Source organism: Ixodes scapularis, unplaced genomic scaffold (assembly GCF_016920785.2).
Source record: "Ixodes scapularis isolate PalLabHiFi unplaced genomic scaffold, ASM1692078v2 PGA_scaffold10__122_contigs__length_95168666, whole genome shotgun sequence".
In the NCBI taxonomy this organism is placed as follows: domain Eukaryota; kingdom Metazoa; phylum Arthropoda; class Arachnida; order Ixodida; family Ixodidae; genus Ixodes; species Ixodes scapularis.
In genome coordinates, this window is record NW_024609836.1 from 1777955 (window position 1) to 1803914 (window position 25960).

Here is a 25960-nt window from a genome sequence, read left to right on the forward strand (position 1 = left end):
TGTGACATAAAGCAACTATCTGTGCGTGGCCATAAATATAATTTATACGGTGGTAAACTGCTCATGTTGGCATTTACTAAAAACGAGTGTCTTGCCCCAAATTCGTCAAAAGTATAAAATTATATTAATGTTTGAAATCAGTTCATTCAGAAGTATTGTTTCGCTAATGTTCTGAGATTCAAGGCGAACTCACAGAAACTTAGTGCATCATTTTTGAACTCAGTCATATTCCGTGTATATTGCAAGAATTATGAAAAGCCTAGAAAAGAGGACACCTGATGATAAAGCAGTTTTCTGAAATATTTGATACTGCTAAAGGCCTCTAGCAATGATGTGGTGAAGCCAATGTGCCAGAGCTAGAGGTTTAAAAGCCTAATGAACTGGATGTTCCGAGATTACAGCAAAATATCCAATCAACTAATATTTACATTAAGTTGTTCTCAAAGCTATAAACCTTTACAGCGCGTATCACCAAAGTGAAAAATGCAGAGTCAGTGGGTCACAGGACAGGGTTGGTGTGCATGCTCAGAATGCATTGCACAGTCCAGTAGACAAAGATAGGCGATTATTGAAACGGTCTACGTGGGCTATCAGTAAAAATACTTTAAAAAATAAAAAATTATCTCGGAAATTTTTTTTTTTTTTTGCACTAATTTGGGGCAAGATGTTTTTTTGGAAAGAATGCAGCAAATGTAGCTTTCTTCTTTAGCTTCTGTTAAGTTTGTTGTTGCAGTATGAACCTGATGCAAAACTATTCTGAGTTGCAAATTTGTAATAAGTAAAAAAAATACCTAAAAGTGATAGTAAAGAGCTTCCCTGGATTAAAAATAGCTTGTACCTACTACCTAGGCACCTAAAAAAAAAAGAGGCGCAACTTAACTAGGAAAAGCAGCATGATTTCATAATAAAAATCAAATTGCAAATTCAACCCTCTTCCAACACTTATCTTTCTAGATATTTTTCCCCTCCAATTGCTTAACTCTAGATTTCTGAAAAGCAGTCTAGCTCATCTCAGGGACCGAGCAACCACACACAAGCAAATGTAAGACCCCACCAATCAAGCTTATTTAAGCACAAATGAAACCACGCTACCATATTTATTTAAATACTTTGCATATTGTTTAGAAGCAAGGTCCACACACCTACCTTCCTAGAGAGTACAGAATTAGTCGGTCATTTAAGTCTATCAAAGTAGCCTAGCGAATGATGACACAGAAATAATACCTCTCATGCAAAGAGGCTACATGTACTAATACACTGACTGTGATGTTTCATATGCCCAGAACAGACGTTTTTCAGAACAAAGCACTGTTCAATCTTCATCCGTTGCGCTGTTTCTATCGATCACAATAAATGGCAATGCAGCAAAGTCGTAGGTGCGGCGTGGCGGCCTCATTCAGAAATGATGCGCAAAGTATCTGGGTAAGAACAATATTAGCTAAATCTACGGAAAAACAAAAGTTACCACGAAACAGGTGTCGACAGCAATAAGTTCGTCGAACAACATTTCATCGACAGATCGTTTCGTCGACATGCGGACGTTTCATCGACACGCCTTCCAACAATTTAATTAAATACAACTCCGCAGTTTTCGCAACAAACTTTTTGCATCTTGCCCGGTTCACGGGGGGAAAACGAGGAGGGGGGGAGGACCAAGGTCGAGGTAAACACACCCGAGTGAGTCCAGCGTTAACCCTGCCTTCCAGATTTAGTTATACACTCAGCAAAAAAAAAAAAAAAATACATTACATGGTTGGCGAACTGTGGCAGAAGCAGACGTCCATGAACCACCACAATGTTGACGAAACGTGTCGACAAAATATGTCGACGAAATGTGCGTCCACGAAACGTGTGTCCACGAAAAGCGTTTCCACGAAACAATACGGACCCACGAGTGTCGTGTGTGAGACGTCCCGGCCGAGCGTGATGCACAACAATGAGCAGTGATAGAAGAGAGGATAAAAAGGGGATATGCACCTGGTTATAAATCTCTTGGGTGAGGGATATTCCTTGCTGGAGTGGACAAAACAGAAAAAAAACAGAGGGAGAGAAGGCATGAGGAACCACACCGGAGAAAAACCAGTCTGACGGCGTCTGCAAGGAGGGCATTGTGCAGTGAGACGCGCGGACAGGCAGCGAGGGTGCGTGCGTGGAACGAGACTCCGACCAGCGTGTACGGCGTCCCGCGCCGTTAGTGCATCCAAAGTGGTCCCTGAGTGGCGTTAGATCGCATCGCGGGGCCCAGTGCGTCACGCACCGCGGATGTCGCGGTCCTGGTGGTTAGTCACAAGCTCCGTTGAGAAAGGCGAGCAAACGCGAGTGTCGCCGTCATCGCGGCGTCCCGACTCCCGGCAGCCGAAGCTACCGCAAGCTGTCTCCCTATGGAGTGACCTAGAGCAGAACGGGCATTCGCTGCATTCAATCACGACGCTGCGCTACTGCCAGAATCATGGCAGGCAACGACACGATCAGAATGTGACTTTACCGGGCAAATATCGAGGGACCACTTTTGAGGACGCAGTAGTCGGAGACACGTTCCAGACACCATGGCAAGGGGAGTGTTGTGAGCACTCCTTCGGGCACTCGTTGGGAGGTTCGGCCTGATTCCGAAAAGCGGAGGTGATCGAGTGGCGCGAGGACCGCTTGTAAAGCCGGGAGCAAGACAATAGCACACATCTACACAAGCGAGCTTCCAGCGGCGGACGGATACATCCATGCATGAGGGAAAGCAAAAACACGGGACAAGTGAGACAAAGAATTGCCCTAATGTGCTCGGCGATATGACCAGGAGACGAAAAGCTGCTTTGGCTCAAGGACCGTTTTCAGCCTCTGGTGGCACCCATACTCGGTGTCAACCATTTCGTGCTATGTTGTCAAACCTACAGTGCCTCGGCTCCCAGCAATGCAGCGAGAGCACGTAGCCTCGTCTCGACTCATTCGCACGGGCTCTCGTGCGAAGGGGACACTCAACGAAGCCACATGCTCGTGCAAGTAAGCGCGGGGGCGGCACTGCGTAGATTATGCTTGTCTTTACAACAGGGAGCAAAAAAGTTGATGCCTAGTATTTAAGATAAAACCATGCCTTCCTGACGTTGACCCCATTCAAAAATTTTGTTGAGGTAGATATGCCTGCGAATGAAAGGTTCGTTGCAATTTGCGTCTATTCTTAATACGAAGCAGCTAAAATCATCCAAAGCAAAGTGCAGTCAGCTCCATTTCACTTCTCAGTGGAGGCACTCCGAATTTCAAGCTATACTTCACGTTCCAGATTCCATCAAACGAAGAACAAAAACACGCTTGTCGTTTGCCACGAGCCTCGACGCTATCTTTGAGCCTAGTGCCTTACCATCCCCTGGTTTGTGGAAGTACTGTGCCATCCAAAAATCACATGTCAGTGTCACACTAGGGGGGGGGGGCCAGCAGCGACAAAGCTGGCTAACTTCGGCTTCGAGTGTTGCCGGGACCAAAGCAACGAGGCCATGCATGGGGGGGGTAGGCGACATGGGAGAGACAACACGAGCAACAAGGAGATGAACACCCAGTGCCTTTTCAGAGACACTGCCCAGCAAATGCTGAGCTACCCCGTAAGGCAGAGCTGCCTGCTCCCAAGAAAGAAAGAAAACAAGTCCCGAGAAAACCCTGTCATTCTTGTGCACATCTCCCGGATCTAGAGCCAAGCTCTAGCAGCTAGTCTACTACAGGGACTGGCAAGCACTGCGCTGGCAAGCACTCTACCAGCAAGCACCGTGCTGGTACGGCGCGTGAGAAAGTGTCTTCGATTGGTGCGTTTACCGTACTACTCCGCCCATGCATCGAAAGTGGCCCCAAAGTGGCAATGCATTGCGTCACGGGAGCCAGCGTGTCGTGCCGTTGGATGTTGCAATCCTGACTCTTGGTTGCAGAAATGCCGGCAAAAAAGGCAAGTGGATGCAAGGGCAGCCATTGCCATGGCGTTCCGACATGCGTCTGCTTTTGTTTCCGTCGACTGCCCGGCTGCAGGGCAACCCACAGCAGAACAAATGACTGCCGCACTCATCTCTGTGCTGCTGCAGTCCCGCCAGGATCGTAAATGGCAGCAGCACGACATTTTTATGACGTCATTCGGTGGAAATCGAGGGACCACTTTTGAGGACGAAGTAAATGCACCAGTCGGACACACGCTCCAGACGCCATAGTGCCGGCAAGCACCGTGCTGGCGTATGGACAGAGTAAGACGACATGCACGTCTTGCCCCCTCCCCCAGGGCCTGCCAACGACGATGCACTCTTCCGAGACCCCAACACAGGATGCAACCGACCGTAGAGGACACGCAAGAATCCAGGGCACCCGCCTCACCGCATGCACCCCCCCCCCTGACACGGTTGGCGAGGGAGCCAACGGTACATGCCGACACCAGTGACCGCACCCCAGGGTTGCCACCACCGTGACCAATTTCATACATCAAGCCGCATTTCGAGTAGTGGTCTAAAGCTCCTCCAAACAGAAGATTTGTGACCTTACGAGGACATCCTTTTCAAGCCCAAATGAGGGATTGGCTTTCCCTGCAAAGGGGAACGAATGCACCCTTGTAGACCCCTCAAAGATTAGTGTCCAAGTGCCGTCTGACGGTGCTTCTACCAAGAGTTCAAAGGGTAAATCCCTTAGCGAGCGACAGAGTTCTTTTAACGTAATGCGGCAGAAATTGGTGCTATACCTCTACTTCTGCACCTTTTCCCTGTAGTGTAAAATGTAAAGAGTGTCAACAATCAATAAAGTGCTGCTGGAAAAAATCCAACAGGACGGACCTCTTTTGGAGACGGTCATCAGAGGATGTGAGCTTGACCCACTTTGCCCTTTGTGGTAAACGGGTGCTGAACATGTGGATCAAACATACAATATTGTTCACCAGGACCTAGGTGGGGTACGAAAGAGCATCTCCTCAAGCGACAAAGTAGATTCCCCGGAGATAAGGTTGTGTCGCCGTCCTGCCAGCACAATGTTCTCGTGTGTATAAAGTTGGTGTCAGACTCAGTTTTTGACGGAGGGTTCCGTCACACTGTTTGGCCATATTCGACGACCATGAAAATCAAACGAATCAACCACTTGAAATGCTAGTTATTGTAAAAACATCTCCGTAGGATCAATTTGCAAACTAGTTTCATTGGCACGACGGTTGGTCCGCTTAGGTGGCAATCTTGTCTGTCCAACAAATATCGAGGGTTGATACTGCAAATATTTTTTTGCATAGCGTACATTTCTTTTTTGCATCTTCGTTGTCTCAAACCATTCTTTTTGTAGCAACAGTCAACACCGACCTCTACAACTCTGAAGAAAACGAGAGTAATCTCCCGAAAGCATGCCATGTTGGCAAATGTGAAGCATATTCACAGAAGGCACAAAGTATGCAGCTCGCTCTTGCAGATTTAATTCACTCACACCTTGTAATGCAACAATGCAGTGGTGAATGGCCAGTGGAACGCACGCCGGAATAACCGTCTGGTTCGAGATGAATGCCTTTACCCCTAAATTCCTGCTCATCACACATCCCAGACTTTGCTCAAAATGTCGACAACCTTCGAAGTGAGATCGGTCTTCAGAGGTGGCAGACACTACTACTCAGCTTGTCAGGACATGTTGTGCACCACCATTATTCCATTAATTCTTGATTAACTATTCAGAGCTAGATAACCTGACAAAAGTGAAAAAGAACTTCCAAGAATCTTTCATTAAGAAAAAGCTACATATCACATGATACAGCATTTCAGACTGGGAACTTGAATACATTACAGCCTTTGCTCCATAGATTAAAAGAAAGAATTAATTTCCTGGCTTTACCAGTGTTGGGAATAGTGGCCGCTTGACTTTCTCCAATATTCGCCGCCATTTCTGAAAATAACTGAGGCAGCCGCGGTGTACTAACTACTTCACTTGAAGTACATAACCTCCCATTTACTTTGTACTTCAAGTACAGTTTAGATGTCCATTACCCGATACTAGGCCCTACACCTAGCTTACGGCAATAACATTAAGAATGGGTGGCCTCCCCGACTTAGGGCTAATCCACACACTTGCATTTGGTTGCAACCGAGAGTGTTGAGCGGCCTTGCGGTTCCTTACGACAAGAGGACAAACTGGTGCCATCAATCGAGTAGCCCTGCAACAGATTTGCATATATATATATTTTATTAAGAATCCTTCTTTCAACTTGAGTTTGAAAAGCTGATGACTATGTTATAAATGGCCATTTCTCATAAATAGCACATACATTTGATCTCGCAAATGCTGCAAAACCTTTGCTCAAGTTGAATGCAGTTCCAGGTCTACCTTATAGATGGCACCAACGAGTCAATGTGTTTTCTCGTCCTAAGCAATTACGGGAGAATGGGACGCATTTGAGTGCACTCTAACGCAGATATGTGAACCAATACATAGTTTCTCCCAACTGGAGCACTTATCAAACATGCAGTCGTGGAAGCATTCGGCGGCCCTAACTTTAGGAACTTGTTTCAAACTTTGCGTCTGGCATTTCCCAAAAATTGAGTCGGTGGCAGTGCATCGAGGGGTGGCAACCCTGGAGCGGGATGGGTGTCTTCCTCCCGTAAGCCCACCTTCTTTTTGCGTTTGGTCAGCTTGTCGCCGGAGATGCCCATGGCGCTCAGGATTTCCGCCATCTGCTTGGGATTGATGCCGCAGTTGTTGGCCACATTCTTTTGGCAACGCTTGTGGACGTTCATGCTGCACGCTGCAAGCAAGCGCCATGCAAAGAAGAGTCACACAAGGAAGAGTCACGCAAGGAAGTGCCTCGTGAAGAAGAGTCATGTGAGGAAGTCACGAAACGAAAAGTCACGCGAGGCACTGGAACACCATTCTCCGACACTAACGAACATTACCATTTTTCTGTCAGAATAAACTACCGCAAAATACCGAGCAAGAGCCCACCCAAAAAATTGGAGACAATAACGAAAAGTTTAGTTCCAAGAGCAAAAAAGCGGAAGAGGCACAAAGTAGAGTGATTCTTGCTTGGCCCGAAAAAATGGTACAGGAGCGGCTTAGAATCTGGCCAAACCCCTAGTGTTTGAAGCAGCCGTGCCACTCTCGTCAAGGCCGCTGCACGTCGGCGCTCTGGCATCATGCTTTACCGCTTCAAACATACGCACGTGCATAAAACTTCGCCTTTTTGCACCAGAGTGCTCGGAGAAGCAGCAGACGCTGAGGAGCACCTCGATTAGCTCGGTTCGATCAGAAGTTTGCTGGGGGTGGGTGTTTGATGTGTCCCCTGTCCACAGTATACCAAATGTTTGAAATGTAGGGGCTGGGAGGTTATTCTGAAATGGGTGCAAGCTAGGTATTTTACGGTAAACAAACCGTTTGCAGCAAAAGGTGGTTTTATGCTAACAATAGTCCGTTTCACCTTACGATGTACCACAGCAGGTGCTACGACCCATTCCAACCAATCCAATGCTGTGCGAGGGCGCAATGACGCACGAGGCGTGTAATCACGTAATAAGCTCTCGGCACTGGATTGGCGGGGCGGCCCGTAGAGACCGCTGTGGTCCAAGTGAAACAAATTATAGTAGAATGGAAAACAATTGAATTCTTAGTAGAGCACCAAACGATATAATTAAAATTCGAATTAAACCTTCGCAGCCCATTAGTGCTACAGTCGCTAATTAAAATACTGCGAGAATTCTCAGAGTATTTTAAGAAGACCACACAAAGAATCATTAAATTTTAAGCGAGGTTTTTCAATGTGAAAGTGCTAGTCCACTAGTACAACAAAGTACTACTGATAAAGCAAAATCCTTTTTACGGGACTTCTGGCCCTTTATAATGTGTAATCCCGTGGTCTCATGTTGGAACTGAAGGCTACAAATGGCAAGCTTTCATTCTGACGATTTTAAGCCTAATCAAATGTGATGGGAACCCAATATCAAGTAGGGTGAGTATTTGACATAGTCTACTATATTGATTTTATGTAAGTTAACCAAACATTTCCCTCAACCAGTGTTTCTCAAACGAAGATATGCGGACTGTTTGAGGTCCACACTTGCTCGTCAGTCAAGCTAGGCAATAAACCTTTCAACAGAACAAACCCATTTCACTCTAGCAATTACATATTTACTCAAACATACGTCAACATATTCTTTTCTGCACTGTTCCTTAAAATTAGGAGTAGACTTACGATCGTAACAAAAGAAGATCGACGTAGCTGTAACAATGAGCGAGATTTCTGACCCCATAGAGCCAACCGAGCTGCTCCTTCTCCTCAGCACACCAGAGAGAAGACGTTAAAGAAAATTCAAGCACTCCTACCACGAGCACTGATTGTTATTACCATTCCTTCATGGTCCCTGCCCCCAAGTAAAGCATTCTTCCAGTTTAAGTGCTATTCGAGCAGATCTGAGCCACTTGTTGATACGTAACTACGAGCCAAGCGCTTCCCGGTATGCACATTATTGTTTTACAAGGTCTGAAGACTTCTGCACTGCTTTAATAAATCAATGCTGAGACCGGGAAGGGCTCCTTGGCTGCCATTCAAGGTAGACAGGGTTTTCTCGAGATCAAAGTCTCAGAACCACTGGTTCTCAAACTTTTCCATGAACAGGAGCGCATGGGACATGGCTGATTGTACAACAAATGCACCATTGCACGTTGATGTCATTGGGATGTGGAAGGATTTCATAAAACATCAAGAACATGACGCCAATGCTAGCCTTTCTGCGCCGCTGGCGCCAAAAGACGGCGATCTGACGGGCACGGCTCAGACCCACCTTCGCACTGGAGCCCCTGGCGGAAGAGGCCGTAAAGCATGGAGCCGCAGTGGTCGCAGAACGTGGGCCGCTTGTAGTTGTGCACCACAAACCGGTGAGGGATGTTGATGTTGAAGCGGCTTCCCGCCGCCAGCTGCCACGTGAGAGAACCGACACGCACCTCAGACGGCAGACACTTGCAGGTATGAGATGCATGTGGCTTCTAAAGCATGGAAGTTCCCCAAAGTACCCTCCGGGGGTTCCCTTGGGCTCCCAAATGAATCTGACTCTTCCTGCTTTTAGGCAAAGGATTTTTCCAGTTCAAGCACAATTTTACAGACCCGAGCCGTTCGGTGAGGCACGTTACAATGGGTCGGACACTCCCCAATTGGTATTGCATAATTAAATGTTTGGTCACCAAATTAAAGTACATGTTGTTAAAATTAGCACCTTGCTTTCAGTCTTGGGTAGTAACGCGTTACTAGTGACGCGTCACTGTAACTTCGTTACTTTTTCGGTAACTTGTAACTGTAATGAGTTACTTTTTAAAAATGTAACTTGTAACTGTACTTCTATTACTTTTTCTGAGGTAACGATGAAAGTAACGACGTTACTTTTGTCGTTACTTTTCAGTTCTTTGTGAATAATATATAACTAGCTATTCTTTGGACTTTCCAAATTGTCTGTTCCGACATGTCGAATGTCAGATGGCCTTGCACAAACTTGCGAATACGTTCTTTCTCGAGAGTCACTATCCGAATATAGGCACGTGCAGATGTGAAGAAAAAACAAAAAGAAGAATGTAGTTATCTTTACAGACTTGCTTGTACTTTGTGACTGAACACTTACATCTTAGTATATTGAAGCACAATCTCTGTTGCGGTTTTTCTTTTTTTCTGCGCACGCTTTTTAATCGGGTGAATCAACCGTGAAACAACGATACACACGGAGGGAACTTTGTATGTTTCGTATTTTGATTAGCGCCACTACTCCGCACTGCGCATGTTTCGTGTTTTGATTTACGCCACTACTCCGGCGTGGTTTCAACGGTGGAGGCAAAATTTACTGCTGTTTGCGCAGGGCTTGTTTCTGGTTTGCCGGGTACGCACTGAAATAGTATATCAAAGCCGTCCATGAACCCAGCGCAACCGTCAACGAGCCAGCAATCTGCTAGTGCTACCAAGGATAGGGATGCTGATGATAACAAAGAACTAGCATGGCCGGCGTGCAGAGAGTAGTTTTCTGTGGTGAAGGTGGTTGCTAACTATTTGACCGCAGTATGCAAACTTCGCAACAAGGAGTACTCCGACAACAAGTCTTCGTGTTCAAATCTGAGAAAACACATCCAGTTTAATGTGGTCTTTATTCTTTTCATAATATTGACTAATTTTCCAGCTAAATTTTAAGTTTGAATTTACCGCTATGGTGGAAGCCCGACTGATTCGTGTCTATTTTTTCTTTCAAACACTAGTCTTTCCTTAATTTTTGTGTTATAGAAAAGTAACTGAAAAGTAACGTCGTTACTTTTTGAAAGTAGCTGTAACTGTAATGAGTTACTCTTTTGTTGCGGTAACTGTAACGGTAACTTCACTACTTTTTTCTGAAAGTAACTGTAACTGTAACGAATTACTTTTTAAAAGTAACTTACCCATGACTGCTTGCTTTGCAGCATTGAAAGTTACTCTACTAACTCGATGACGATGATGATGATGATGATAATAATAATAATAATAATATTTAATGACTCTGGAGGTAGATTTTAGAAAAACCAGAAACACATGAAAAATGCAATGGTGCGTGAAGGTAACCTTCCGTGCTACAGGTGCAAGCCTGGCAGAGCAAAAATGAGGACAATATGAAATGCAAAACACCAAGCACATGATCCAAATCTTTCTAAATTTGACTGATTTAGTAGTTTTAGATGGTGACCATCGAGGTTCTGATTAGAAATATTTGATTCTAAAAAAAAGCTAGTAACACAATTCTAATTAAGAACTTAATGATCCAAACGCTATGTAGCTCAACAAATGGGCCCCTTGACAGTGACCAGTAAGGTACCTACCTACCTTATTTCTAGGCAATGCGAGGTATTTACGCGACAGTTTTAGCTGACGTGCAGTAAACACCTAATGTGCCACCCAGCATGCTCGAAAGCACTACGCTTCTTCTGAACATGGACATGCCCAGTGGAGTTACCTAGTGCCTCAAGTCGGCTTACAAATATGTGTTCAAGTGTGACCTTACAGCAGCCTGCGACTGCTTACGAGATAAAACACCGGAGCCACGTATTCAATAAGCCTGGCATGCTTCCGGTCTGCACAGGTTCTGCGCATCCCTCATCCACTGTATGCTCGAAATATGTCTGACAATGTTACAAGCGACCATTTCTCGCAGAGTACTTGACCTTGCAAATACTGCAAAACCTCCAATCTGGTCATATGAAGTTCCAGGGCTGCGTATGACCAGACTGAAGGTAGCGTCAGTGTGCCCATCTGTTCTCTAGTCGCGATTACGAGCGGTCCCAATAAACTCAAATGCACTCAAACGCAAACGTGTGAATGAATTAGACTTTAGGGTTTTAGCTTACCATATTTTCCAGACTACGATTCACAGATTTTGCGTGTCTAAAGGTTGAAATTTTACGCAAACTATTTACGGTTGCGGGCTACGCCTGGATTTGTGTTTTCTAGGTCGTTCACTATGACAAGAAGTGACACATTTTGTGAATGACAGAGTTGAAAATGCTCGCAGCATTTTAAATGCGTCTGCGTTAGCCGGCCATTCGTGACGAGTGCTCGGAAAGGGCCGTTTTGGAGAGGCGGGTCGCGACTCTGTGAACAATGTGGTACACGGGTGTAGTATACTGTATAATAGAATATTTCCTTTTGATAGAACAATAAATAAAAACACCCAAACATGGCGTTTGGGCTTCTTTGGCATGGCGTTACCACAGGCTACTGCGTTGTCACGTCAATGCTCCTGGCACATGCTGAAAAGCATGCTTGAAAAATTCAGTGCGAGCTCCTAGTTGCGATGGCGCACTGTACGGTAGCCCACGGTCAAGCTATGCTAAAACTGCCTATTAGTAACCATGGTGCAGGTTGATCGTGCGTTGTAATGCAGTAAAATCGTGACGGTCCACAGTGAGTTTTGAGCCTTCGACACAGTAACATAAACACTGCGAACGCTGCTTCTCCAGAGCTTGACAGTCACCCTGCGCAACCCCCATTTTAAAGCACTGGCGGCCAGGCACGGTGCAAACACTGCAACATTTTTATTACCTTCAAAAATATTTCGCCACATACAATGACGTGGCCGGCACCCAAAACGCGGCCGCCCTCCACAAAACTTTGCAAGTCCTGCGAGATTTCCATAACTTCTGAAAATCAATAAATTATTTTCCTAACGCACGTCAACATCTCCGACGCCTGCAATGTGCTCCTGCCTCGACTGCTTCGAATATGTAGCCAAATCAATTGCTTTAAGCGCATTGACCAGCGTCAGTGGGCGGGCACGCAGAAAATCCTGGAAGATCTATCCTTGTCTCTTCTGCCATCTACGTTGTCGTTGCGAGTAGTCTGGAAAACATGGTACTCTCCTAGATCTACCTTATTTTCCTTCCCTTCTACCCATCACTCGAGAAAAACAAGAAGATCAAAGCGATTTGGAGCAGAAGGCGCCACCCACCTCGTCGTTTGTGCTGTCCTTCATGCCGGGGCACTTGGTCACCACGAATTCGTGGCAGCGCTTGTGGACGACGCACGTGCATACTGAAAACACAACTCACTGTGATCCAAGCACGACACGCAAACGAGCAGAGCTCGTCTGCCTGTACGCAAAACTTGCCTTGACATTGGTACCCCTGTTTACCCAGGCCCCTGCAAGAAAAGAAAAAGAAGCTCTTCACTTATCATGAATTCACTTTGAAATTTTGCGAGCTAAAATGCACTACCAAAAGACACCTTTGATAAAAATTTGGGATTGCTGCGTGCAGGCAGCAATTTGTCTCACCGAGTTTAGAGTGAGCCTGGGGATTTAAGCCACTCTGTCTTTTTCTATTTATTTATTTACAAAACAACCTTCAGCGCCAGAGCATTATAGCCTTCCATTAACAAAAAATCTCGTATGCGGAGCATGAACAGGTAACAAATCAGTAAAGTTTGCTAATTAAATACAAAATGAAGCTAAAAAACAAGCGAGTTAAAAATCAGAATCACTTCCTGAAAGAAGTGATCCCATGTTAATTGTGCTTAGTAGTCTATATTATTATATTTATAATACTAACTGAGAGCCCTTTGACATGTTCAACATGTTCAAGCTTGTATAAGAGGTGGATAGGGTGCATTTACCTTTAAGCACTATTAAGGATAATACACTCAATGGCCAGCTTGAAAACTTAAAAAGGGTGATTATCAATCCACCTTTTTCCGAATTCCCAGCTTGAGAGTTTTTCGGTAGCAAGCACTGTGGGCGTGGCACGAGCCAGAACGAACATTCTTTCAAATGACGACAACATGTCCTGTTGTCCATTGAGGTACGGTGACCTAGACTGAACTCCGGGAAAATTACTTTTGTGCCCGTTGTGGCTTATGACGAGCTGGGACTGAGCAAGTTGGGTTGTGCTTGTGCACAGCACCAGCGGAACATTTAAAAAGAGAAAGACAATTGGAAACTGCAAGAAATTAGGCCAACGCTAGACTGACGACTCTATTGCGATTAACCTTTTGACGGTTGTTGCCGCACACGTACGGCGGTGATCACATATTTGAAAGTGCGCACCTAAATGCGAAACTGAGGGAGGTGTTGCTATTCGTCATGTTCTTTTTGGTGAACTATAAATGTTCTATGTATTCGCACATTGTTTGGCATTGCTGGGCTATTTATAGTTTTCAAATTAGACGCTTCGAGCACGTGATGCTCACTTCACCTACTGGTCGCTCTAGTGGTAGTGCCAATGGAAGCACTGGTTCTTCGAAAAAAATTGGGTTGTATGTGTGTTTATACAGCCCAGACCTTAGTCTGCCTCAATGGGCGACTTGTCTCTCAGCTGTAGCTGAGAAATTAAGCCAGTGCAGTAGAACCGCTAGCCTGGGGGTCTTTAACGTGCATCACGCAGTAGTGATACATGACCGCACGCTGGTACAATGCTCATCCAGATCGAAACTGGCAGGGGTAGGGATTGAACCCTCACTTACGACGCTTTTTGGGATTTAATTTAGAGAATGATAGCTCATCATCTGACGATAAATTTTTGCAAAGTACCTCCAATTAGGAATCTGAAGCCGCTACAATGTTGTAAAAGAAGGTGTGTCAAAATGAAACCGAATGGAAGCAAGGTGAAAACTTTTTGCCTTCAATATTTTCATTTTATGTTTCTAAACCTAGAAAGCTTGCAAGCACTGTACGTGCTCCCGCTAGATAATTAGGAAAAAAAAACCTGCGCATTGACCCTTTCTTTGTACTATTCCTTTCCAAACAAAACCGGACCACTGGGACGCATCTTTCAGGAAAAAAACACTCGACCGTCAAAAAGGTAATGACTTTCCTTTTCTCCCTCTACTATGTTTCCGCTACTCTCCGCTTTTGAATTTCTAAAGTTGAAAGCTTCTTCGACCCTGATGGAGTGTGGTCGGGGCAGGCTTACTGCATAGGCCGCTGGACGGTTCTACGAAAGGCACTTGACTCCACCCCTACATTCGAATCGAGATCTGGCCAGCCTGAAGTGCCGCACGCCTGCACTATGCACCACTTGCATTCTGCGCTCCCCGCCGTCCTCGGAGACGTCCTCGCCGCACCCGTCTGTTCACCCTCCCATCCCTGACAATTGGGCAGAGTCAGTTGCCCTACGCTGTGTTTTCTCGCAATTGAGGCAGTAGTGTGTTTGTTTTGTTTTCTCCTGCCCTGGGTGTCTGGCCAGCAGTCACACAAGCGTAAAGGCTCTCGTCTGTTTGGTTTAGCCTTGCAAGCCACCCGGGGTCATGCTACTTTGCAAATGATAATTATGATGACGACGATGGTGATGATAATGATTACTATTATTAGTAGTATTATTATTATTATTCGTTGCCCAGAAGCAATAGTCCCCCGCAGGAACATTTTTTTTCTCATGTAGCGCAAGGGATGGGACATAAACAGCCGTCAAGCTTATCGTCAATGGCCAGCGCTTTTCTCTACAAGGTCTTTTGTTTAGGCATTACAGACTGTTTAAAAAAAAAGCAGTCAAAGCTACACAAATGCAGTCTGTGCAGTTGAGTCATATGGCCAGGAGGACATAATATAGGAACCAAGTGTCATGATAAGTAAATTAATTATCTAATTAGTGAAAATAAGCGTGGTTCCAATTACAGACTTGCTGGGCGTCACCAAAAACAAGATCAGTCGAGTTTAGAAAGGCTTAGAGCGAATAGAAGCGCAGTAGTGAGCAAAAGTTACTACATGTGCAACACATGCAAGGCAGTAAGTATGAATACACTGTACTAGAATATGGGGTAGTGTTCGGATCGGAGCAGCTCGCATGAGGCGTGTGGTGTAGAATGCGATAGGTGTGACACCGAAACATCAGCAGCAGAGTCAGTATAATGGTGGCTGTGCACCGCATGCACGCGCACGTGCGACAGCATGTGCTGACTTTCCGCTGCCCTGTCGACTGCAGCGCCACGATTGCTGTTTGCATGCGCAGCCTCCCAAGCTCCCATTGCCGAGCCGTCCCAGTCCCAACACTACCCCGTATTCTAGTCCACTGTAGTGCAAAAACACGCCCGCACAGTTTTCCCGCCTCTTATCATTCGCAATTGCGCCTGTTATGCAAGTTGTAACTTTAGCGGACTACCATGCTTCCCACGTGCTCCACATCTTCCTCAAATTTAATGATACTGTCGAGACCGGTTATAACGAAGTCGATTATAACGAAATAGCAACTACAGCGAAGCGATCACAATTTCCCATTCCCTTTTGCACTTTGTTAACCGAAGTCGGTTATAACGAAACAGCGGATATATCGAAGTGATTTCCGATTCCCGTTGACTTCGCTATAACCGGTCTTGACAGTATAGTTTTCAATGACGCTCAGCAAGTTTCTAATTGGAACCGTATGTATATTTTCAATAATTAAAAAAGTTAATTAAAGGGACCATGAAATGATTTTTCAACTTGTTCCTCCTTAGCTTTGATCGTCAACTGAAAAGCGAAATGAGAAATCACGTGATTTCGACGTGCTTCAGCACCAGATGTGATGACTTCAAGCTTACACCGTGCTTTCTAAGCACACCGAGGAACTTGCTATTTGCAAATGTGATAATAAGTGCAATCACGGCACTCACTGGCTACAAACGCAAATTCAAATAATAATAGTAATAATAATAATACTAGCGATAATAATAATAATAGTAATAATAATAATAATAGTAATAATAATAATAATATTTGTCGAGGGATTGACTGTTGACGAGCGCAGACTATGAAGTGACGCTGTGTGCTTGTATCTAATGCGTGAGTTGGGTTCGGCTGATGCGCTTGGGCATTGCGGATGCATCACAGTGAAAAGGGAGAGAGCTTTCGAAGGAAAGGAAGTGCAGTGTCGTCGAGCAACAGGTAGCGCCAACTGGCGCAAAAAGAAAAATGGACCCGAAAGGCCGTGGGAAGCAAGATGGGACAGGGCCAGGGAAGCATTAATGGAGCTCACGAGTTGTGACAATAAAAGGGAATCGGGTTCTGGCAATAAAAGGGGTGACCTGCATTACAACGCCTCAACCGAGGCAGATGCTACAGGAGGCAAGAAATAGATATTTTCAAATGTTCCTACCGAAAAGCAGGCTTTTGGCTTTCGACCCTCGTTTACTAGTTTTCTTTTGGCACACTAAACGATATGCCATTAGTAAAATCTCAATTTATCCCAGCCCAAAACTCGTTTCATGGTTCTTTTAACACATTTTAGTGAATTATCCGACTTATCGTGACAGTTTTTCTGCGCTTTGTTATGTCCCCCTGGTAATATGACTCACTTGCACAGACCACATTTGTGTAGCTTTAACAGCTTTTTTTTCAAAACAAATCTGGAAAGCAAAAAAAAAGACACAGTGTATAGTATGTTCAGCTGGTTCCATCCCCCTTCTGGGTAATCTTTCACTCCAGTTTGTACAAAGAAGCAAGCTTCTCCTGTTTCCTTCCTAATGGCACCTTTTCTTTCCTTGAGTTTCATACCAAGAGAACCTCAAACCAAGTCTTCAGCAGGGGTCACCAGTTACACATTTTTGAAAAACCGGGGATGACGCTTGAAAAAGGGGACAAACACAAAATGTCTCAGATATAAACCAGCTGGCCTGTCTGCTCCTTCAAGGCACTCGTTCTTCAGAAAGAGGTGGATTGACGCCTGTTCAAACTATATGCACACTGCAAAGGTTTACCCTCAGAAAATGCTTTGCTCAAAATATTTTTGCTCAGACTGCTCAAAAAAAATTTTTCACAGGCTCGCAAGCCCATTTGTCATGTGGGATCGCTACAGGAATGTCTCAGGGTCGCGTGGACCTGGCCCATGATAAACATAACAGACTACAAAGAATGGCGGTTTGCTTTCTTTACAATAACTCTGGACACACTTCTACAACTGAATTTTTATTGAGAGCATACTTACTGCAGTGCCGCTATCTCAAAGGAATCGCCATTCTCAACTAAAGTTTTTGTACAAGTTAACTAATGGGCACCATAAAGTAGTGGCTGTTAATAAAGTAATAATAGCTAATCATTATTATTAAAGTAGTAGTGTGCATGAACCTCCAAAATAATTGCTTTTTCTTTATGATACCCCATCAAACAGACACACAAACTAAGAATACCTCCTTTTCACTCGCATAACCGTTTCAGATGTTTTTTTTTCCAAGAAAACAAAGGGATTAAAAAAACATTACTAATAACATGGTTTCACAGTCATTGTTGTTACTGTTTGCATTTCACCTCACAAAATCAATTCTTTTTTGACCAGGAGTTTGCAGGATTTTTTTTTTATTGCACAACTCGCTTCCATTTCTAGCATTTTGCAGACTTGTCATGTGACCGCCATAACTGGGACGCGCTCTCCTAGAATCCCACCTAGGGATTGCAGTGTTTTGTGTTTTCAAATATAAATAGAAAATTCAAGTATATCTCGGTCGTATCTGGTAAACTCCGAGACGCACAAAATGAGTTGCGAATAAGCCGGGCACATGCTGTGTGTGTGTTTGACATCAGATTCCCACGGTGTCACGTGATTCCATGGTGTGACACGACCGGTGTGTCAGGCAAGGTGTCGCTTTGAACGAAGAGGAGCCTCACCAGATGAACTCCCTGCAGTGGGAGCAGAAGGTGGGCTGCCTCAGGATGGTGGCCATGAACTTGTGACCGTTGACCTGGTGCACCCGGCGGCGCATGGCCCCGCGCCGCCGGTTGAGCCCCTGCCGCTGCTTGAACTCCCGCGGCTTCTCCACATTTTCCGCTGCAACGGGAACAGAGGCCGAGCTCGCCAAACCGTCCCAACGACACACGGAGCGTCCCTTCCTTCCCGGGGAGGCTCGAGGCAAGGCAAGACCCATCTCAAGCCCCTCCAGAGTCAAAAGCGCGAGTGGATTTAAGGAAAATGGAGAAGGGGGGGAAGCAGTCACCTTTCTTTTCCCCTCTAAGCAAGACCCATCTCAAGCCCCTCCAGAGTCAAAAGCGGGATTTAAGGAAAAGGGGAGGGGGGTTAGCGGTTGCCTTCCCCTCCTCCTTCCAGGCATCCTCCCCTTCCTCTCCCTTCAAGTTGCCCTCAAAAGGCTTAGAGGGCAGCGTCCGCTCCCCTCCCTCCAAGCCTCTTCAGGGCAACTTTATTTAACGAAAAGGAACAACATACACCAGCCTTTCTTAGGAAGAAATGTTTAGCTTACAATGAAATGGCAAACATTGGGTCCATAAAATATATCTGGGAAACACCTCGCTTGTGACGTCAAATCTCTCTGCAGAGCCCCCTCAGCCAAGTCCCCACGGTATCCCCCAAGCTCGACCCATAAGTACGACCAATGCTGGAAAGCGGCAGAACTTCTAGCCGAAAAATTCCTCCTTGCTCAAACCCTTTTTCTCTCACACGCACAGGAAAAGTGGTTCCGGTGCTCTTCGGTGTGACGGTGAACAGGGCGTGAAAGAGTATGGGCCGGCATCCTCACTCACGTTTGACCAAGACATGCGAGTTACCAAGTCGTCGCCGTTTCAAAAAGACAAGGACGGTTTCACACTAAACTTTCAATCGCATAGTATTGAGTCGTAATTAGGGTTTAGTGAATTTAGCGTTTATTTTTGTTCGAATTCAGGGGTGTTTTTTTCGGGGTTTATACTTTCCCACGGATGCAGCATTTTAATTTGGCGTTTATTTTTGGCATTGAACAAAACTTACGCGTTTGTCGGGGCTCGTGCCGAAGAAACAGACCACAGCCGTGGGATTCCCTAACCCCAAGGGACCGTGTACGTGAATGGAGCACGTAAAAAATGTCCCGGAACCGATAAGAGAAAGAAATGAGGCTAAGGGTGTGGTTCCCCAAGAAAGAAGCAATTCTGCAGACAGTTCAGTGTGGGCTGCATTCCAGGTGGATGCAAAATAAAGTTGTAGATAAAAATCTTCTTGTAAAGCATTTCTTTTTCTTGCTCAAGGATACCTTCAATTCTGAGGTTTTCAGTTTTCCCCAACCTCGATAAATCAGCAACCAGGGGGCTAGTCTTCGGAGTTTATTGGTATGCGCCCAAGCCACAGCCAAGGTTCTGCATGCTTTTAATTGCGTCACGAAAGAATGTCTTTCAATCACTTATCACGAAAAAGGGGTAACCTCTCTACGACAACAGTCGTAGGGAGGATAAGGCCCTAAAGCCCCAAGCTGACTGGCCTTTCTCTTGGACTCTTTGCTAGATGTTCATTGGCCTTTCTCCGGCTTCCTTTTGCCGAGGAATGAACTTATGCGCACTTTGACAACAGGAGCTTGAAGGTCAGTTTCTTTCTCAGTATATGCGCGCAGTGAGCGGGACGTGAAATCTCCTTGCTGATTAAGCCAACAAATATGCTTTGCTCGGGGTCTTTGCATACATCTGTTTGCACCACTGCCGCACCCTTTATTAACTATAATTTTTGCACTGCAAGCGCGATAGCAATACTACCTAGGCGAAAATTGCAAACTGGAATCAGTTGGGATCTCAACTGGTTTCGAATGATTGGTCCCAGCTGATTCCCAACTGGGAATCAGCTGGGATTAATAAGGGTCCAGTTGGGACCAGCTGAGGCGTCAAGTGGCTTGAACCATTTCCAATTTGGAGTCAGCTGGTCTGACCATGCCCAGTTGGGGAAAGAGCAGGGAGGTTGGAGGGATTCCCAGTTGGAGTTCCAATTGTTTTTCTATTTCCAGTTGAGATGGTGTGTTAATTCTGACAAGGGAGTGTATTGATCTTTGCTAATAAAAAAAAAACTATAAATGTCTTGGCCTACTCCATAAACTTTACCACTACCATCCCACTGTTCGAAGCTCATTCCTGCGCCCTCTCGCACGGTCGTCTGATCGCCTCAATAACTCCTACAATTTTCGACGTATATCGGGTTCCAGTAATGCCTTTAACAAATCATTTCTCCCACCCACAATTGTGGAATGGAACAATGTTCCAGAATCGCTCATTACAATAGCTGACCCTGTGGTTTTCAAAAGCTCCATCATGTTGTATTTTGCCACACCAAATTAGGTTTTTCTAGCTACGTTGCATGGGTGCGCGTTGCTAGGTATTTTTTATGTTGTTGTTCATTTCTTGTATAATTTCTTGTGTTGCCCCCTCCTTATGTAATGCCCTGCAAAGAGGACCCTTAAGGATTAATAAATGAAAGGAAATTGATAGATTTATACAAATAAACCTTTCATTACTATGCGCATTATTGTATTTATAAAAATAAATAAAAAAATTTTAACAAAAACTTTTATTTTATAAATTGCAAAATATATAGAGGCATAAAATGCATTTATCTAAATAAACATTTATGTACATATGTAAAAATGTATTAAAACATTAATTTAAATACCTACAATATTTTAGAAGAAATAAATCAATGTTTTGGGCAATCGGAGCAAGCTGGCCACCGTGGCCGACCCGTGCAGATTAGTTTTACACGCTGCCGACATATGGCACTGCATATGCGACGCGGTTAAAGCTCCTCTATCCTGGGAAAAGTGACGCCATTCATTGTTGTAGAAATGCTCGAGGCTCGTGCCGTGCGCCACTTCTGGGAAATTCATGGCGTCTGAAATCTAGCTCAGTGCTGCGCTGTGCCGCCATGATCTTTCCAAGGGCTGCACATTGCACTTGCCTCATGCATCAACGAACCTTGCGCTACGTTTAAAACACGAAGGGGCTTTAGACGCGGTCGGTAGAGAAGCCGTCGCCCAAGTTCACATATCGATAAATGTGTCGTTATTTATTGAAATACCTTAAAGGTCCTTCTGGGAAGGACATTACATAAGGCGGGGACAAGTACATCATATATGAAACAAAAAAATAATAAAAAACATGCACAGCAGTGCAAACATATAAAACATTGTAAATCAATCAACAAAAAATAATATCTTCCACAGTGTTGCCAACATACAAGAAATCATGTCATACAATGCCTAAAAGGCTGCTGATAAGAGAACGAAAGCTATCAGGGTTAATCACAGTGACGATGCGCTCTGTTAGATCATTCCACCACACTGCTGTTTTGGGAAGGGAGGAGCACAAAAAAGAAGTGCGGCAGGTGAAACTGTCAATCTTACATGAGTGATTAAGACGAGGTGTAACGAAATGCGACTGAGTTAAGGTGCCTTGGCTGAGAGATGGTGCATAGTAAATGCGATGAAAAAGGTATAAGCAAGAAAGCTTGCATTTTAAGGCCAGTTCTGGAAGGTCGGCTTTCTGTTTTAATAAGGTGACGCTGGAATGTCGAGAATAATCAGAAAAAATAAAGCGCGCAACACGGTTTTGAAAGGCTTCTATTTCAGTGATCAAATATGCTTGGTAAGGATCGCAGATGCTCGATGCGTACCCAAGTTTCAGCTGAATCAATGAAAGGTATGCAGTTTTCTTTGAGTGAGGAAGAGCACAACGAAGTGTGTGTTTTAGGTAGCCCAAACAATGATTGCACGATGATAACAGTGATTGAATATGTACCTTCCAGGAGAGATGCGAGTCGACGTGAACACCTAAGTATTTATAAGAAAATGTCAAAAGCATCGGCGCTTTTTTCGACTGAACTGTAAACACGCCATGGTGGCAACCACTGCGGCAGGAGTGAACTTCGAATACAGAAAGGTGCGGTTCAGCGATTGGACGGCACCTAGGAAAAACCAGACGGATGGGGGAGAAGCTGAGGATGTCTTCACCGATGCCGGCAGACGCCAGCGGGCAATCTTTCAATCCGCACAAAAACTGCCTCTGCAAGGGCGATTCAATCGTCGCAAGCAAGTGGCTCACGAGGCAGCTGAAGCGTTTCTCACAGAACTGAACTATGCTTCCTTCAACTCGAAAATGCTTACGTCACCAATCCTGTAGTTTATTTTTATTCTCCAAGTTTTTGACAACAAAGACTGGTCCACCTTCCATTTCGTGAAAACCTGGAAACAGTGCAAAATAAACGAAGGATAAGAACGAGAAATGAACAAATACAACGCTGACTGGCAACTGAAGTTTATTCTTGCGAGGAATAAACTTCAGTTGCCAGAAAGCATTGTGTCCGTTCACTTTTTGTTCTTGTCCTTCATTTATTCTGCGCTGTTTTCAAGTTTTCATAATGCACCAACCAGCCCAACTTCGTGCTTTCTTTCCATTTTGTGTCGTGTTTCGTTGCTAGAGTTAGTGCCAGCGGTAACTGGGACCAAATCCAGCTGAGACCAATTCCAGATTGGACCAGTTCTAACTGGGACCAGTTGCAACTGGGACCCGCTTGACCCGGGGCCTGCACAAACTGGGAGACCAGCCGCAACTAGGAATTGTTCCATAAATTAGTTGAACTGGGACTAGTTGGATCCCAGTTGAAAAGTTTTACTTGGGTGTACTTTGTTCACCCCTAAGCTGGTGGTGGGAGCTACGCACACGCCGGACCAGTCGACCGCCTCGGCTTCGTCACCTGACCCCGCTCTTTGCGCATGGCTATGGATGAGATCACGTGGCAAAAGATAAACGTGCGACTGGTCAATGAGCTTCCACTGCACTGTCGGCTTAGGGGTGAACGAAATATAATGATGGAGCCAGACTGCACCTTGCTGTGTTGGAATTGTTCGAGACACAAACATACTTCATTAACTTTATATGCTTATTACTGCAGTAGAGTACGCAGTTGGGCGAGTTGGTGACCAATTCATTTATATCGTGGAAGGCTCAGCCCTTCTTTTGTTCTCCATGGAGAGTCCCCTTTAATAAATTCGCCCACTGCTGTCTTTCCCTAAGCCAGGGGCAATAAAAGTCCCAAAAACTCAAAATTTTGTGGACAATGACTGAAAGCTTTAGAAAACTTTGAATTTGAGGTAAACAAAAATTCTTGCACCAACATTTATCTCCAAAGTCCAACAATGCATGGAATGCAGTATCTGGAGCGATCATTCAAATTTGTTCCTTAAACAGCTGTTTTGGGCAGTGACCAATATTTTCTATCGGGTCATGCAACGGTCAGGTCACATGACGCCCCGCTAAATTCAGCGGGGAAACTCAAGTGGTGTCACGTGGTCATGAAACATTAATTTCCCCGCTATATCTAGCGAGGAAACTGGATTGGTGTAAGGGTTACGCGACATCAATTTCCCCGCTAAAATTTGCTGGAAAATGCAAGGACAGATGGACAAAAATTCTGGGATCATGGGATTCTGCTAGAGCATTCCATGCTTTGGAAAACATCTTACGATTTGCTCTAAAATAATCTCCAGAAACACGAACGTAACATTCTACGATAAAGAACTCATCGCCATATTTTTGCATGAAGTTATAGAAACCTTTTAGAGAGACTTTTAGAGGTGCATCACTGTGACGTGTGTACTCTACACACGTCGTTCACAAATGAATCCAGTCCATTTGCAAACAACGGGGACAAACGGTGGGGAGCTAAACAGGACGTGCCCTTCTTCCACAAGCTCAAACATGGCCAATCCGACTCAATAATCAGCCAGGAAGGCGGCAAACAGCTGGCAGGCTGCCCAGTTTCAAGAACCTCGTAACGAAAACAAAGCCGACAAATAGAGAAACATAGAAGATGTGCTGATTCATTCTCCAACTATATTTGACTTAAAAAAAAAAAAGCTCGAGGTACACCTAAGCATTTCTTACGAGTTGTGAATGCGAAAGCATGCAAGCCACTCGTCCGCTCCCTTTGTCGTCTGCTCGTCCGCTCCCTTTGTTGTCTGCTGCGTACTAGCGCGTGCGCGCTTCGGGAACTCTGAGGCCATGGCGCAGAGGTTAATGGGAACACCGTCAATGCGCGCCAGCCAATGGAACCGAAGGCGATCGCGGAAACTTGGAGCCGTTTTTGCGCTTCAAACTGATGACGTCAGCTCGCTCCATAAGAAAATTATTCCTTTCGCATTAAAAAAAAAAAAATGCAGTATCTGTATTTTTTTGAGCAGACAGTCACCAGTCTGACACGGGTGTCCACCATAAATAAATCTCTACACTTCTCTCGACTAATCTAGCAAAAAGTAGAAAAATGTTGTGCCACGGACTTGAGGCCAGAGCCTATGCGGTACACTGTGCGACACTGTTAGTGCAAACGCAACATCTGCCAATTGTTTTTTACATTTTATTTCGAAACTATTAAGAGGCACCAAATTTTACTGCATAGACTAGTAATTTTAATGAGAGTCTTCAATTAAAACGAAAAGAAAAGAAAACCCACAAATGCTATGTGTCATGTGGTACAGGAGTGAGAAGTTACTGCTCCTTTATGGAACTAACAGTTACATTCAACACAATTTTCAAGTTTTCATGGAACATTGTGTCAGTTAGAGCATGAAGTAAAGCTAGAATTATGGCACGCACAAATTTGCCCCAACTCTAGTGATGCTTTGTCCGAATTCCCTGCTATTTTGCTGACTAAATTCCTTGTCAACTTCAGCTTTTCTCTGCTGGCAGACGTCCCGCCGACAAGTCAGTGTATGCACACACTTTGGCCACAAGTTTTTGGTGTGCAAACAAGCTGATAAATTATGCTAGTGCTGCCAATCAATAAAGTGGAAATTCCAACAGATGATCTTTGGCACTTGTCTTTCCAAAGCAATGCCAATGGTAATTCCTGATGACTAGGGTTCTGTGGGGTGTTTTTGTTAATTTTTTTCTTCCAAATTTCTTTGTTTTTTTGTTTTCTTTAGAGGGGGTTGATTTTATTTTCTACAGATTCAGTGTTTTTTTGTGGGAAGAGTTAACAACTCAACCAACTTACCCAAAAACACCGAACCTGTAAGAAAACATCAACCCCCCAAAAAAGAACAGACACCCAAATTTAAAAGAAAAATAAACAGAAAACACAAAGACCCAAGAGATGTGACATCCTTCCCTGTCACAACTCTTTGGAGCATTTGCACTTGTAAGCGGTTTAACTTGAAGCCTGTCCTATATGCTGAAAAAACAGCATGCACAAAAAGTTTAATTTCCCCAATTCGGCAAAAATTTTAAGACTGGAGACAATGAAAGAGGAACAAACACAACCACAAATATTTTTGTTGCATTTTTCTTTTTTCTGTTGCCCCACACCATGCTGTCGTCATTGAGTACACTACAAAAGAGGCTATAAAGAGAGATGCTGCAAACCTGCCGAAGTTGCAGTTCGAATAGATTCGACTTTTTCAAATAAATAAAGCAGTTCAACAAAAGTTTAACTGAATCTCATCTATTATGCGCATGTGCAAAAACTTCAAACAAGCTAACACCAGAAATGTATAAAACCTGGCCATTCGGTACTGAGTCATAATGAAAATGAATTTGCATGCTCCGTTTCTTCGTTATGAAGTCAACACCACCTGAAGAGGGAGGATAACAAACTAAACAATAAAAAGTTTTTCTTTTGTATTGTGTAAACATTGCCAGTTATTTCTTAAATAAAAAAAAAACAAAAATAAACTACTGTATATATATATATATACACCAAATATTAGATTTTTGTGCTGAAATTGAAAAGTCAGGCTTTGTTTAATTTTTACAAAAGTTTTAAGGTTCGCCGAACAAGCTCAACCTCGAGATTCGAC

The 25960-nt window shown here is 44.5% G+C and overlaps 1 protein-coding gene across 4 annotated transcripts in view; it reads right to left on the minus strand.

The window, feature by feature from the left end:
* LOC8029739 (calcium-independent protein kinase C) overlaps nucleotides 1-25960 on the minus strand; it is a 63021-nt gene that overhangs the window by 31355 nt on the left and 5706 nt on the right. For 2 of the 4 annotated variants that reach the window (XM_029985459.4, XM_029985460.4), the window contains exons 3-8: nucleotides 18036-18195; nucleotides 12576-12607; nucleotides 12417-12499; nucleotides 8751-8883; nucleotides 6588-6721; nucleotides 1978-2013 (exon numbers count right to left, since the gene is read on the minus strand). In XM_029985459.4, the coding sequence (XP_029841319.1) occupies nucleotides 1978-2013; nucleotides 6588-6721; nucleotides 8751-8883; nucleotides 12417-12499; nucleotides 12576-12607; nucleotides 18036-18195 (578 nt within the window). The remainder of the gene's footprint in view (nucleotides 1-1977; nucleotides 2014-6587; nucleotides 6722-8750; nucleotides 8884-12416; nucleotides 12500-12575; nucleotides 12608-18035; nucleotides 18196-25960) is intronic. The other 2 variants (XM_029985462.4, XM_029985461.4) reach the window with 1 other exon arrangement.